Below are 12,965 nucleotides of genomic sequence, written 5' to 3'. Positions count from 1 at the left end.
TGACGCGTCTGAAGCATAGATGTCAAGGGACAGCTTCGAACATGGCTGTGACTGGACGTCTCTCTCAGACAGCTGTCAGGCTTTTGGACATGATGGCTAACCAGAGGGAGTTCTGGACTGAACTGTCCAGCAGTGTCTCCGGAGTCAGTCCCCTCTTTGGGGCGCTGGGTGCCCACCCACCTAGTTCAGGGCCCTAGCCCCTCCTGCAGTGTCCAACCGCCCTGGGCTCTGCAGGCAAGGATGGCAACTGAGCCTGCATCAGGGGGCAACTGAGCCCCCAGATCGTATCTGGGGGCACATGTCAAGATTCCTGTGAGGGGCACATTTGCTCCCTGAGATAAAGGACTGGGTGTTTCACCCATCTCTTTAGCTCCTGCAACTCAGCACCACCTTTCTTAAGTAGAGAAGATGCTCAAACAGCCCTTATTAAATTGAAATGTGAGCACACGGATGTAGGGGCCCTCAGACACATCCCTGAGGCTGGCTGATGCCATCTCAGCGTCATTGCTAAGTGTACCCGCCACTCAATCAAAACCTTGATTGAGGGTCGCGTGTCCGGCCCTTGACTATGAACAGCAGCTGAGAAAAACAACACCCGCCTCATTATGGATCCACCGAGCCCCAGAGTTGACTCATGGAAACAAACGACAAACCCCTGGCTCGCGCACCAGCCTAATGGCAGATGTGCAAGCGGAGGTGTTACAGGCCCCACTTGCGAGAGACCTTTTGATGTGTGCTTCCCATCAGAGGCTGAGACAGTCTCTGGAAGCCCTTCTTGTTTGCGCTGCCAGCGCAAACCTCTGGAGGGGTTTCCATTTTCTTCACTCTGGTCTCTAAAGCACACCTGCTTTTCCTGGAAAACAGACTGCTGTCCTGGCACAGTGCCCATCACAGCACGTGGGCCATCTCTTCATCTGCTCTCCCCCAGGGATCTACGAGGGTGGTCCCCTGGTGGGCTGGGTGAGGAGGAGACTCCTCTTCCAAATGCACATGCCTGCCCCCTCCCCCCTTGTGGGAGCAGCCACGGGCCCCAGCTCCCTCAAGTGTGCTTTGATTTTTAAGACAGCAAATGTGTTTGCCAATATGGTTGGAGTAAACCAGCACATATCATTAGCTCAGCATCAGTGTCTCGTCTTGCTTGCCCCGTCGGCTTTTTCACAGAGACACAGTCTTTTGCAAGATGATAACCGAACACTAGGGAGAATGTGGAAGAGTGGAAAACTCTCCCATCTCCCTGTTTAGCTAGAAACATCAGAAGTTATGCGAGAAATGTTAAATCTCTAAGTCTGGAACCCACAAGCAGGCTAAGGATTTTCAACTGTCAATGCAGCAAATTCCGGAAGTCCACACAGAGGTGTCTAAGATCTGGGTGAATAGACAGCATTCATGGGAATGGCCGGAGTGGTACAGTGGAATGCATGGTGACGACGGGGAGGTTTCACAAGGATCCTGATTTCCTCCAGCATCGGGCTTGAGGGATGCTCCTTAAAGGGATTTTTTTCATAGCGTCTAACCTCTGTGATCGTGAATAAAACAATGTTTTACTTGGCTGCTCTTAGTGAAATTGGACAGGGCTGTATTGTTAAGTTTAATCATTTCAAGGTAGCCAAAACCAATTTCAGATGAGACGCTCACAGCCAGGAGGTTCGAACACAAGTAGAACCCTGCTATTGGATTTTATTATATAGTCTTATTCTCTAAGAGCTAAACATTTGGCAAGAAGACTTATATCCATCTTGGTTTTCGAGGACTTCTATACACATGTTCCTTGACATGAGAATACTGATTTCCCTCCATAGATTGGCTTAAACCCAGTCCAACATAGCTGTCTGCTGCACGTGACTCAGACCTTCTGAAGTCCACTCTCAAAGGGCTGGGAAGCAGGCATCAAAGGCATTTTTTAGGACACACTCTGTATTCTGATGCTCCAAGTGAATGTTGGCAAGTGGTGGAGCGTCCAGCTCATTGTTTACTGGGGAAGTTCCAACCCTGTAAAGAGTTCTGAACGAGAGCCTCCCTCTCTCATGTGTGGCTGTGTGGGGGTGATCCCTGACTTGCCTGGAAGGGAGCTGCTACTCACAGATGACTGATTATGGGTGGGGGGAGAGAGGCAGGTAATCTGCTGGGGACGCTGGTGAACAGACTTCCTCTCGTCACCTCTCAGGGATCTTTTGGGACCAGATTAAAATGATGTCAGCAATGACTCTGAGCTAGTTCTACAGAAATCCAAACAGTTGCTATTATGAGTACAAGGGGTACGTTGTTTGCTTTTTTCCTATTTTTTCATTTAAAAACATTACATACAATCTTTTGGGGGAGGGGTCTCTTTTTCTACTTATTTGCTTTAGGTTGAAAGTTTAAATAATTATGCTTGAATGAAAAAGGCATTTCTCAAATGATCTGCAGGTCAGTGTTGACCTGGTCTCAGGTTACAGATCTGAAGACTTATGTGCCTCCCTGCAATGTCAGCAGAAGCTTTCAGCTAGAATAAGTACATCCCACTCCTGAATATTCGTTGGAAGGACTGATGCTGAAGCTGAAACTCCAATCCTTTGGCCACCTGATGTGAAGAACTGACTCACTGGAAAAGACCCTGATGCTGGGAAAGATTGAAGACAGGAGGAGAAGGGGAGGACAGAGGAGGAGATGGTTGGATGGCATCACTGACTCAATAGACATGAGTCTGAGTAACCTCCAGGAGTTGGTGATGGACAGGAAAGCCTGGAGTGCTGCAGTCCATGGGGTCACAAAGAGTCGGACATGACTGAGCAACTGAACTGAACCAGCCTGGACCCAGGTTGTGCATGTACCCCCTCGAAAGAAAACCATAAGCTTATGAACTCAAGCACACAACTCTCTGTACCTTCACATCAGCTATGAGGTCAGTAAAAACACAAAAAACAAAAAGTAACAAACCACAGAAACAAAAACAATATATTAATTTTTTTGAGAGCATCATTTTCCTTTTGCAAATAATTTCTCAACAGAAGTAACCTAGAAGTGAGGACCAGTTTGGAGACACGTCCTGGGAGCCACATCAAGGCAAGCATCAATTCGCCTCTGTGATTTCCTGAGGGACGTGTTCCACAATTACCTCCGCCAGCCCCAATGCTACATCAACCTTGCAGAGGGAGGTGAGGCTGAGAGACAGCGAGGTGTCCATCACCAGAGATCGCTGTCTCTCAAACGCTAATTTTAAAGAGAGTGTTTTGGAAACCGCGCCGCGCGCCGCTCGGGGTTCTCACCTTGTCAAAAGCCGGGTAGACAGCACGGATTTCCGTCAACCAGCCATACGGCATGTGACCCACGGGGTATGTGGCCGTCAGAATTGCCACTGCCTGCAAGAGGAAGAACCAGCAGTTAGCAAGGCATTCGCAGAGAGCATCTCCAGCCTCTGCCTGCCACCTGCCACGTGGCAGCGCGAGCTGTCTCACCTACAGTCCCCCGACAAGTTATTCCATCCCGGGTGACAGCACGGCCAGCCTTGGGATGGCCCTGGAGCAGGAGGAAGGGGCAGAGGCCCCCTGCATCCTGGGGAGCAGGCTGAGCAGGTCCAGGGTGTGCATCTGAGGCTAGGAGGATGCGTCTTGTTTTAGATACATTTATCCAGGCCCCGATTACGGATTGAAAAGCCAAGATTTCAACCCTGGTCCTCCAGGTTCTCACAGAGCCAAATGGAACCCTCTAGTCTAGCCGGATTCTTGAGTCTCCAGATGCGATTCTGAGCTCCACCCCTGCTCTCTGAACACTCAGCACTCAGGGACCACCTCTCCGCCTCCACGCCGTCCTTCAGGGAAGCTGATGGTGCGCACCTGTCCATGGCTTTATGGTACGCACCACCCCACTCACCTCCCTTCCAGTCTGTTCAGCCCAGGAGAGCCCAATTCTGATGTTTAACTTGTGACAACTAATACTTCTCACAGGAAGCCAAACAGGAATAGGAGAGTTTCATTTCTTTGTTGTTGTTCAGTCTCTAAGTCACGTTCCTCTCTTTGCGACCCCACGGACTGCAGCATGCCAGGCTTCCCTGTCCTTCACCAACTCCTGGAGCTTGCTCAAATTCATGTCCATCGAGCTGATGATGCCATCCAACCATCTCATCCTCTGTCATCCCCTTCTCCTCCCCTGCCTTCAATCTTTCCCAGCACCAGGGTCTTTTCCAATGAGCCAACTCTTCGCATCAGGTGGCCAAAGTATTGGAGTTTCAGCTTCAGCATCAGTCCTTCCAATGAATATTCAGGGTTGGTTTCCTTTAGGATGGACTGGTTTGATCTCCTTTCAGTACAAGGGACTCTCAAGTGTCTTCTCCAACACCACATTTCAATTCTTCGGCGCTCAGCCTTCTTTATGGTCCCACTCTCCTATCTGTACATGACTACTGGAAAAACCACAGCTTTGACTATACAGACCTTAGCTGGCAAAGAGATGTCTCTGATTTTTACTATGCTTTCTGGGCTTGTCATAGCTTTTCCTCCAGGGAGCAAGCGTTTTTTAATTTCATGGTTGCAGTCACCCTTCGTTTTGATGCCAGGAATGTGAGTGAGGTAGGTCTTCAGCTGGTGAAGACACTGCTCTGAGGAGTAGGTGGTGGAATCAGGCAGGTCTGGATTCCAGCATCACTCCATCACTTCCCAGGTGTGTGTGAAGCACGAACCCTCTCAGGCCCCCTCTCTGTTCCTCCAGAAAAACCACGAGACTAACAACAACCACGGCACAGAGCTGTTGGGAGTCAATGAGATGTATGCAAGTGCCAACACCATCAGAAGCAGATGGTTAATTCATGTCAGTTCTGTCTCCCTATGCTGAGGTCTGTCTCTATGCACTGAAGTCCATTTAGAAATGATTTTAACCTAGAAATTATCTTGGTTGTCTTTTTATTTTTAGGGGAAGATGGAATTCTAGCACACAGTTGATTGGTGGGGATAGGGCGTGTCCCATACTTTTTACAGGACAGCTGAAACAAAAGTATTAGGTTAAAAAGCTGCCATGTTACAGAAGCCGCCCCATAGGACATTTGTGAGTCAAGAAAACAAAATCCAGGAACCCACGGAGGCAAGAGAAAGCATTCGGCTTGTGATTTATGTACTTCTCTTTCCAGGCTAACACGAGCTGCTTCCCGGGACATGGAACCTGGCAAGAGACCCCGGCCTGGAGACATGCTGAAAGTGCACGCAAGGGCAGTAGTGTAAACAGGAGGCCCTTGGGAGCGGCCACCGGCCTTCCTGAAGGATCAGCAGTCCCAGAGCCAGAATTAATTCCCCAGAAGGCAGCAGATGAGCAAACAAACAAAGTCTTTCTATTTGTTCATACCATACTGGCATGATGGAAAAATATTTTAAAAATGTTTCGACTCTCTCCCTGGAGGAGCTGCCAGTTTCCAGATCAATTTCTTGAGCTGTGAGTAAATAGAGGAGACCCTCCTTTGAAAGAGGGCAGGTTGCCGAAGATGCAGAAGCCATAGTAGGTTGGGTGGCACATTCAGGAGGCGGAGCAGCGACAGGTGAGGGAGGTCGCGGAACACAGAAGCATCAGCCCTTGCCTGCTGGGTGCTTCTGCGCATGGCCTGTCCCATCATCCTTGTGACTGCAGTGAAGAGGCTCCACGCTGACTCCATGGGGAAATGGAGAGGCCAGTGAGTGGGAGAAAGAAAACCTGGATTCTAACACAGTCCAGCTTCTTGCTACTTTTGTGTCCTTACCTCAGTTTTTTCATGTGGTAAAAGAGAAGGAAGAATAAGATATCTTCCTCCCTAGTCATTATACTCGTTCAGTCGCTTAGATGCATCTGGCTTTTTGCGACCCTACGGACTGCAGCCCGCCAGGCTTCTCTGTCCTTCACTATCTCCCAGGAGTTTGCTCAAACTCTCTCATCCTCTGTCTTCCCCTTCTCCTCCTGCCCTCAATCTTTCCCAGCATCAGGGTCTTTTCCCATGAGCCGGCTCTTTGCATCAGGTGGCCAGAGTATTGGAGCTTTAGCATCAGTCCTTCCGATGAATATTCAGGGTTGATCTCCTTTAGGATTGACTGGTTGGATCTTCTTGCAGTCCAAGGGACTCTCAAGAGTCTTCTCCAGCACCACAGTTCGAAAGCATCAATTCTTCGGTGATCAGCCATCTGTATGATCCAATTCTCACATCCATATACAACTACTGGAAAAACCATAGCTTTGATTATACAGACCTGTGTTGGCAAAGTAATGTCTCTGCTTTTTTATTACACTGTCTAGGTTTGTCATAGCTTTTCTTCCAAGGAGCAAGCGTCTTTTAATTTCATGGCTGCAGTCACTGTCCACAGTGATTTTGGAATGCAAGAAAATAAAGTCTGTCACTGTTTCCATACTCATAAAAAAACAAAATCACATCATTCTAAGTCACAGATGGAGATCCTCAATGCTTTCTTGTGTGAAGGTATCATAGAACTTAATATCACAGAATTTCTTCGCTTTCAAGAGGAACTGGAAACAAATTTGTCAGCCACCTCCCCGCCCACATTTGTTACACGGTGACTTTGGGCACCCATGTTCCCAGAAGGGGCCTTACCTCCGTAGCTGCAGAACTGCCACCGAGGTCCCGGGAAACAAAGAGGTTGACAATGGGCCTACTGATTCTCTGTGTGGCCAAGATGAGCGCCAGAGGCCACCAGAAACTCAGCATCTTTCTTATTGTTGCATCTCCCTGTATCAACAAAATGGGATAAAGTTTGCTGAACTTGAGAAGGAGAACAGAAAAAAATAATTCGGAGTCAAAGCCTTTTCTTTTGATGTCAATCATGAGTCAATTCACTATACTTAAAAATAATGTAGGAAAAGCCTCTGTAGACAAGCCAAGTTGAATTAAAATAAAATGTACAGTGTTATTAGAATTGAACTTAGACAGCTGGCAAGCTCCCGTGAAATCAAAACACGCCTTTAAGCCTGATGGCTTCAAACCACTATTGTCTAAACAGGGCAACACTAACCCAAGTAGAACCCAGCTTCACAGCCTGAGAAACAGGTGGGAAAAGTTCTTGTTCATATCATAAAACTGACTGGCTAGAAGCCATGTCGGTAAGAGGTAGCTCGTAGAAGTAAAACATTATTGTAATTTATTTTGGAATCAGTGTGGTCATGAATAGCCTAATTATTTGGGCACTTTATAAGTCTACGACAGACATTCCTAATCTCAAGGCTCTGACAGAAGTCATGTAAGTGTTCAGAACCATAAGCAAAATAAAAGCACAGTAAAGAAAAGGCTATTTATTAAAAATTCCACAGCAAAGATAGGCATTATCTTTAACACCTGGCTTTTATCAAGTGACTTTGGTTTTGAGTCTTCATAAAGGTTAGTGTTGCGTCCTGGAGCCATCCCAGTCACTTTATTTCGCTTTGCTAGCAGCTGAATGTTAAGATGGATTGCTACCATCAAGACCAATCTGATGTGGTGGTCCTCATGATGGAAATATCTCAATCTGATACTATTGATGGCCTGACCTCAGATCAAGGTGAGTGGTCAGTACAAGGACTGTTTTGACATGACAAAAGTAACATGTGGTCAAAGGTGGGATCAGGGTTAGAGTGTGGTAATGTACTCAATTTATATATCTATATAAATTGAAATTGTTAGTCATTCAGTCATGTCTGACTCTTTGCAACCCCACGGACTGTAGCTCACTAGGCTCCTCTGTCCATGAGATTTCCCAGGCAAGAATACTGGAGTGAGTAGCCATTCCCTTCTCCAGAGGATCTTCCTGACCCAGGGATCGAACCTGGGTCTCCTGCATTGCAGGCAGATTCTTTATTGTCTGAACCACCAGAGCAGCCCTATATATACATATATATGTGTGTGTGTATCCACACACACACATTCATGTACATATATACACACCACTTTGCATGCTAAGTGGCTTCAGTCATGTCTGACTCTTGTGACCCCATAGACTGTAGCCTGCCAGGCTCCTCTGTCCATGGGATTCTCCAGGCAAGAAAACTGAAGTGGGTTGCCATGCCCTCCTCCAGGGGATCTTCCTGACCCAGGGATAGAGTGGTATATTTATATTTATATATAAATACAAAGTCATGTCTATTTGCCTTATAGCTGGATAGATACCAACTCAATTGGTATCAGAGGGTAGAGAAGATTAGCATACACATAAATCGGATACTGTTTACACCGGTGATGAAAAGAACACTGTGGCCATCTGGGCAAGATTATCCCTTGTTTGTACCATATTCACCTTTTGAGGCACAGGCCAATCTCTGCCTCCATCAGGAGGGCTTCTGAGATCACATCCCTCTCTTCCTTCTCTTAGCCTCAGAGGGGAGGCTCTTGTATTCCCATTGTGGTCTCTGTGCTGTGTTGTCTGAATATTGTTCCTGTGTTGGTGACTAAGCCAAATGGGACATGAAGCTGACTGAGGCCACAGACCATATTTAAAATTTCTAAATTTTAAATTTAGAAATTAGGTGTCACCTAAACCCTCCCCAACTCTCTCTGTAGAAGATACCTGAATGAGTGTGTTTAGCCAGGACAGAAAGCCCAAACCCAGTCTGGATCCCTGCTGTGAAATTACACAAATGTGAGGTCAGTGGTACCAGGGCTCCTGAAATCTTTGTTGATCACAGAGTGACTTCCTTTTGACCACAGAGTAAGAAGAACCATCAACACTGTGCCTCCACTGGGGCCTGACGTGACTCACTGTGACTCAGTCTTCTTGTATGGAGATAAGAAGGCTGGAGAGTGACCTCTAAGGTCTCTCTTCCATCTCTAGAGTTCATCAGCTCTCCAGCTGTTTATCCCCGTGGACGTTACCAAGCACTTGACCTTGGGATATGACATCCCAGAGCACCTGCCTGTTACGCTGATACGTTGAATCACAGGGGTAGGATCAAACTGTAGTCCCCTCGGATATACAGACAGGCTCTTCCTCGGGGTCTAAGGACCTACCCCCAGCTCCGGTCCACTCCTGTCCGGGATGATGTCGTGGATGTTCTTGTAGTAGCCCAGACACAGGGTGGTGCAGCGCACGAGGGCGCCCATGTACAAGGACAGGATGGGGATGAGCAGCGGCTCCCTGCACTCCAGGTGACTGTGAAGTAGAATGGCTACGAAAACGACCTGAGAGGTGGGGAAACAGACAGTCATCAGGGAGGGGATGGAGCCAGTTAACAGAAGCCGAGCCCAACCTCTTGCACCCGCAACTGAGATGGATCTCTGAGCAGAAGCCTTGGCACTGCAGATGAGGAGAGCAGGACCTGGGGCTACTGCTCAACGCTTCTCTTGGGGCATCCAGGCTCAGATGTTTGGGAAGCACTGGAAGGACTCGTGGCCACTCTGCTCTGTTCACCACTAAGTGTTTCTTTTAAGGCAACTGCACACCTGGTTAACATTATTGCTAAAGACTAGCCAGAAGCTTTGGCTTCCAGACCCTAAACTATACAGAAGAGTTTTGCCCTCTCCAGGTGCACATGTAATCCACGCCAGAGGACCTAAGTGACCTTCCACAAAGGACAGAACAGTGGCCAGCGATGGGCAACAGAAAAACGGCCATTTACGCGTATAACGTGGACTCTGCTAAACATGCTGCGAAAGCCGCCAGTGTTAATTATAAAACCAGACAATCAAAATTTAAGATATCGACTTACAAATGTGGCATAGGTCAAAAAAATACAAAGTCAGCAGGGACTGAAATAATAGTAAAGTGTCAATCTCTATTGAATGGTACAGGCTCTAAAGCAAATTTATCAAACTACTTAACTTCCCATCTTGTAGAAATGAGGGAATCAGTCCAGCCTCTGAGCAGAGTCCTGGGGTTCCCATCTTGGGAGGAGCCCTGAGGAATAGCGGATGCAGAGGTAGGAAAATAGGGGAGGGGAGAAAGTATCTGAGCTACATCAACCTTCTTAGCCAGTCATCCACAGAAGGATAGGCTTGTGAAATATACTGCTGCTAAGTGAGTCTGACCAAAGGAGGCATACTCTGATCGCTGCATTCTCAAGAAATGACTGGTGACAGAAAGTTGAAAAAGAAGCTGGAGAATGAGCATGATTCATCAAATGCGTGCATTCAATTGCTGTAGGGAACAGAGCAATCCAGAGGAACTTTGGAATGAAAGAAAAGTATCAGACGTTAGAGGTGGTCAGCTTATCTCACAAACTGACGCGTGTGCCGGGGCTGTTGCTCTTAAACCACTAAATGCGACAGAACCTGTTAGAGATGTGCGCAGGGGAATGCAGATGACAGAGCTGTGTGGCCAGGCTGCCTGGGCAGGACCTGGCTGCCCGGAGCACGGATGACGTGAGTGTCCATTCACGCTCACTGAGGATACAGTGGAGCCCACTGATGGAAGGAAAGATGACTGTCTCCATGCCTGCTGCTTCCCAGGGGAACAAATGTTCTGTATTAACTGCTGCTGGCTGCTGCTGCTAAGTCGCTTCAGTCCTATCTGGCTCTGTGCGACCCCACAGATGGCAGCCCACCAGGCTACACCGTCCCTGGGATTCTCCAGGCAAGAACACTGGAGTAGGTTGCCATTTCCTTCTCCAATGCATGAAAGTGAAAAGTGAAAGTGAAGTCGTATTAACTGAAGGATGGCAAAGACCAGCTGGGCAAAGCCTTGTTAAGGCCCTATTGTTTTTGGAACAGAATATTGAGTTTTGTGATGTGGCCAAGATGCCCATTTACTTCTCTAACTAATCAAAGACCTCTCAGGGGCCCTAACGTGCAAACAGACTAGTATGTCTGCAGCAGGCTTCACATTCGACATACACAAACCTACGGTGTTAGTGAAGATGGCAGTGTTTAGAGACTGAGAACATGCTGGAGGGAAAATGAATATGTGAAGACGAACCCCTCCTCTGCCAAGTGCAGGAAGGCTCCTGGTGGCGCCATCAGGACGGCCAGGTGAACAGACCCGAGCAAGGAGATCTGGACGTGAAGGAAAAGGGAGGGGGAGGTATGGAAAGGACCAGAAGGAGCAGCAGAGTGGGCTAGAGTGGGGCAGAGGCGGCAGGAGACATTCGGCCCAGAGCAGTCCAAGGCCAGAGTGATGGTTTTGTCAGCCTCCTCCGTGCTGTTACTAGCTTGATGCCATGTGGTCCAACACTTATTGTACATCTTACATCTTCACTGTGGGTTGGGTCAGTTATCAGTTTAAAACAACAGCTGGCCCTTCTGCATTTCAATCCAGAATTAAGATTTTCGAATCTGATACAGCCATCAAAACCGTATTGGGTTATTTTGCAAGCGGAACCTACAGGCTCAGTAGTAAGGATTTTCCCAGGGGGGAGCCTGCTCTGGGCTGGAGATTCAGTGATGGATAAGGTGGTCCCAGACTCTGTTCTCCTAGAGCTGACAACCTCACGGGAAAGGCAGGAGTCATGGTCAACCTCTGACAAGGCCAGTGAAGGGAAGAGGGTGGCGGTGCTGGGAGTGGGAAGGAGGCTGTGAAGTGAAGGGGGGTCGCCCTGTCGGGGTGCATCTGAGCTGAGACCCAGAGCCCAGGCAGCTGGCTGGCAGCGGATTGCGGGAGCTGGTGGTGGGTGGGGAGAGCAGAGGCCAGGGCATTCCCTTCTAGGCAGAAGGATGCAGGCAAAGCCCCCAGGGGGAGGGGTTCGGCTGCATTGGGTCTGGAAGGGAGGACCAGGGGCTGGAGGGCAGAGAGCTAGGGGACAGAGGAGAGTGATTGGGCTGGGGAGGAAGCAGGGCCAGTGGGTTTTCAGCCCCTCTCAACCTGTGATCAGGACACTGGCTTTTTATCTTAAGAACGCCAAGGAGGCAATTTGAAAGCAGGTTTGAGGAGGGGGTGAGGTGGCCAGAATGTCACTAAGAATCGATTACTGTGGTCCCAGTGGGGAAGGAGGGAGGAGACCCAGAGCACAGGGGCAGGCCAGGGGGCAGGAGGCATCTCTAAGGATCCAGGTGGGAGGGCTGACCTCTCAGAACAGAGCAGCAGAGATGGGGAGAAGTGGGCTGATAAGGAAGCATCTAGGATTAAGTGTTTTAGACAGAGGGGAATGGAGAGGGGTGCTGTGAGGGTGGCTCCCGGATTTCTGAGCAGATGGCATGGGCAGAGGTTCATTCAAAAATGCAGTCATCAAGATCACAAAGATTATGAATGGAGGCTTATGATGCCTTTGAAGGATCTGAGTGGAAATATAGAGACATTCAGATGCCTTGCCTAGAGCCCTGAGCAGAGGGCTTGACTGCAGACAATTATTTGGTGAATATCAGTCATGTTACAGATGGTATAAATGCAGGGCAACCATCAGATTCTTCATGAATAGAATACACAGTGAGGAGGGATGGGTCTTGAGCAACTTCAGCATTTACACATCAATAGATGACCTGGGCTGTCAGAAGTAGAAGAAAAACCACAATATGGTGGTGTGAGAGCCAGTGGGAAGGGGTGTTTCATGGAGGAGGGCGCAGTCAACAGAATGAAGAGTTACTGAGACATCCATGAGGTCAATGGGAACTGCTGCACTGGATTCAATGGCAAGCAGGTCATTAGTGAGAGCTGTGTGGGTGAGCTGATGGGGCGGAAGTCAGTCTGCAGCAGGTAAAAGAAGGAAAGAGAAGGGAAGAAATGGAGACCCTGAGTGCAAACCACCTTTCTGAAAGGTTTGGCTGTGAAAAAATAGAATTGTAGCTACAGAGGTACATGGGAGCCAGAAAAAGCTTGTTGCTGATGCTGTGGTTGTGTTTTTTTTTTTTTTTTAATTTAAATGTATTTATTTTAATTGTAATTTATTCTAATTACTTTACAATATTACATTGGTTTTGCTATACATCAACATGAATCCGTCACGGGTTGTGGTTGTTTTAAGAAGGCAGAAGTTTGAGCATGTTTCCATGTCAAGAGAAATGATCCAGGGGAGAGAGAAGGAGTCACTGATAACTGATGAATAAGGTTCCCCAGAAAGCAGGACAGGACGGGCTAAGAGGCACTGGAGGAAGAAGTGGCCTGGGACCAAGGAGGGACATGTGCTTT

At 48.2% G+C, this 12,965-nt stretch overlaps 1 protein-coding gene across 1 annotated transcript in view; it reads right to left on the bottom strand.

The window, feature by feature from the left end:
- Positions 1-12,965, bottom strand: part of ANKH (ANKH inorganic pyrophosphate transport regulator) — a 168,608-nt gene that overhangs the window by 37,798 nt on the left and 117,845 nt on the right. Inside the window, exons 5-7 of the mRNA XM_018065615.1 lie at positions 8,921-9,091; positions 6,539-6,673; positions 3,246-3,338 (exon numbers count right to left, since the gene is read on the bottom strand). Coding sequence (XP_017921104.1) covers positions 3,246-3,338; positions 6,539-6,673; positions 8,921-9,091 — 399 coding nt within the window. The remainder of the gene's footprint in view (positions 1-3,245; positions 3,339-6,538; positions 6,674-8,920; positions 9,092-12,965) is intronic.

Source organism: Capra hircus, chromosome 20 (assembly GCF_001704415.2).
Source record: "Capra hircus breed San Clemente chromosome 20, ASM170441v1, whole genome shotgun sequence".
NCBI classification, from domain to species: Eukaryota; Metazoa; Chordata; class Mammalia; order Artiodactyla; family Bovidae; genus Capra; species Capra hircus.
This window is presented reverse-complemented; position numbering and strand designations above follow the sequence as displayed.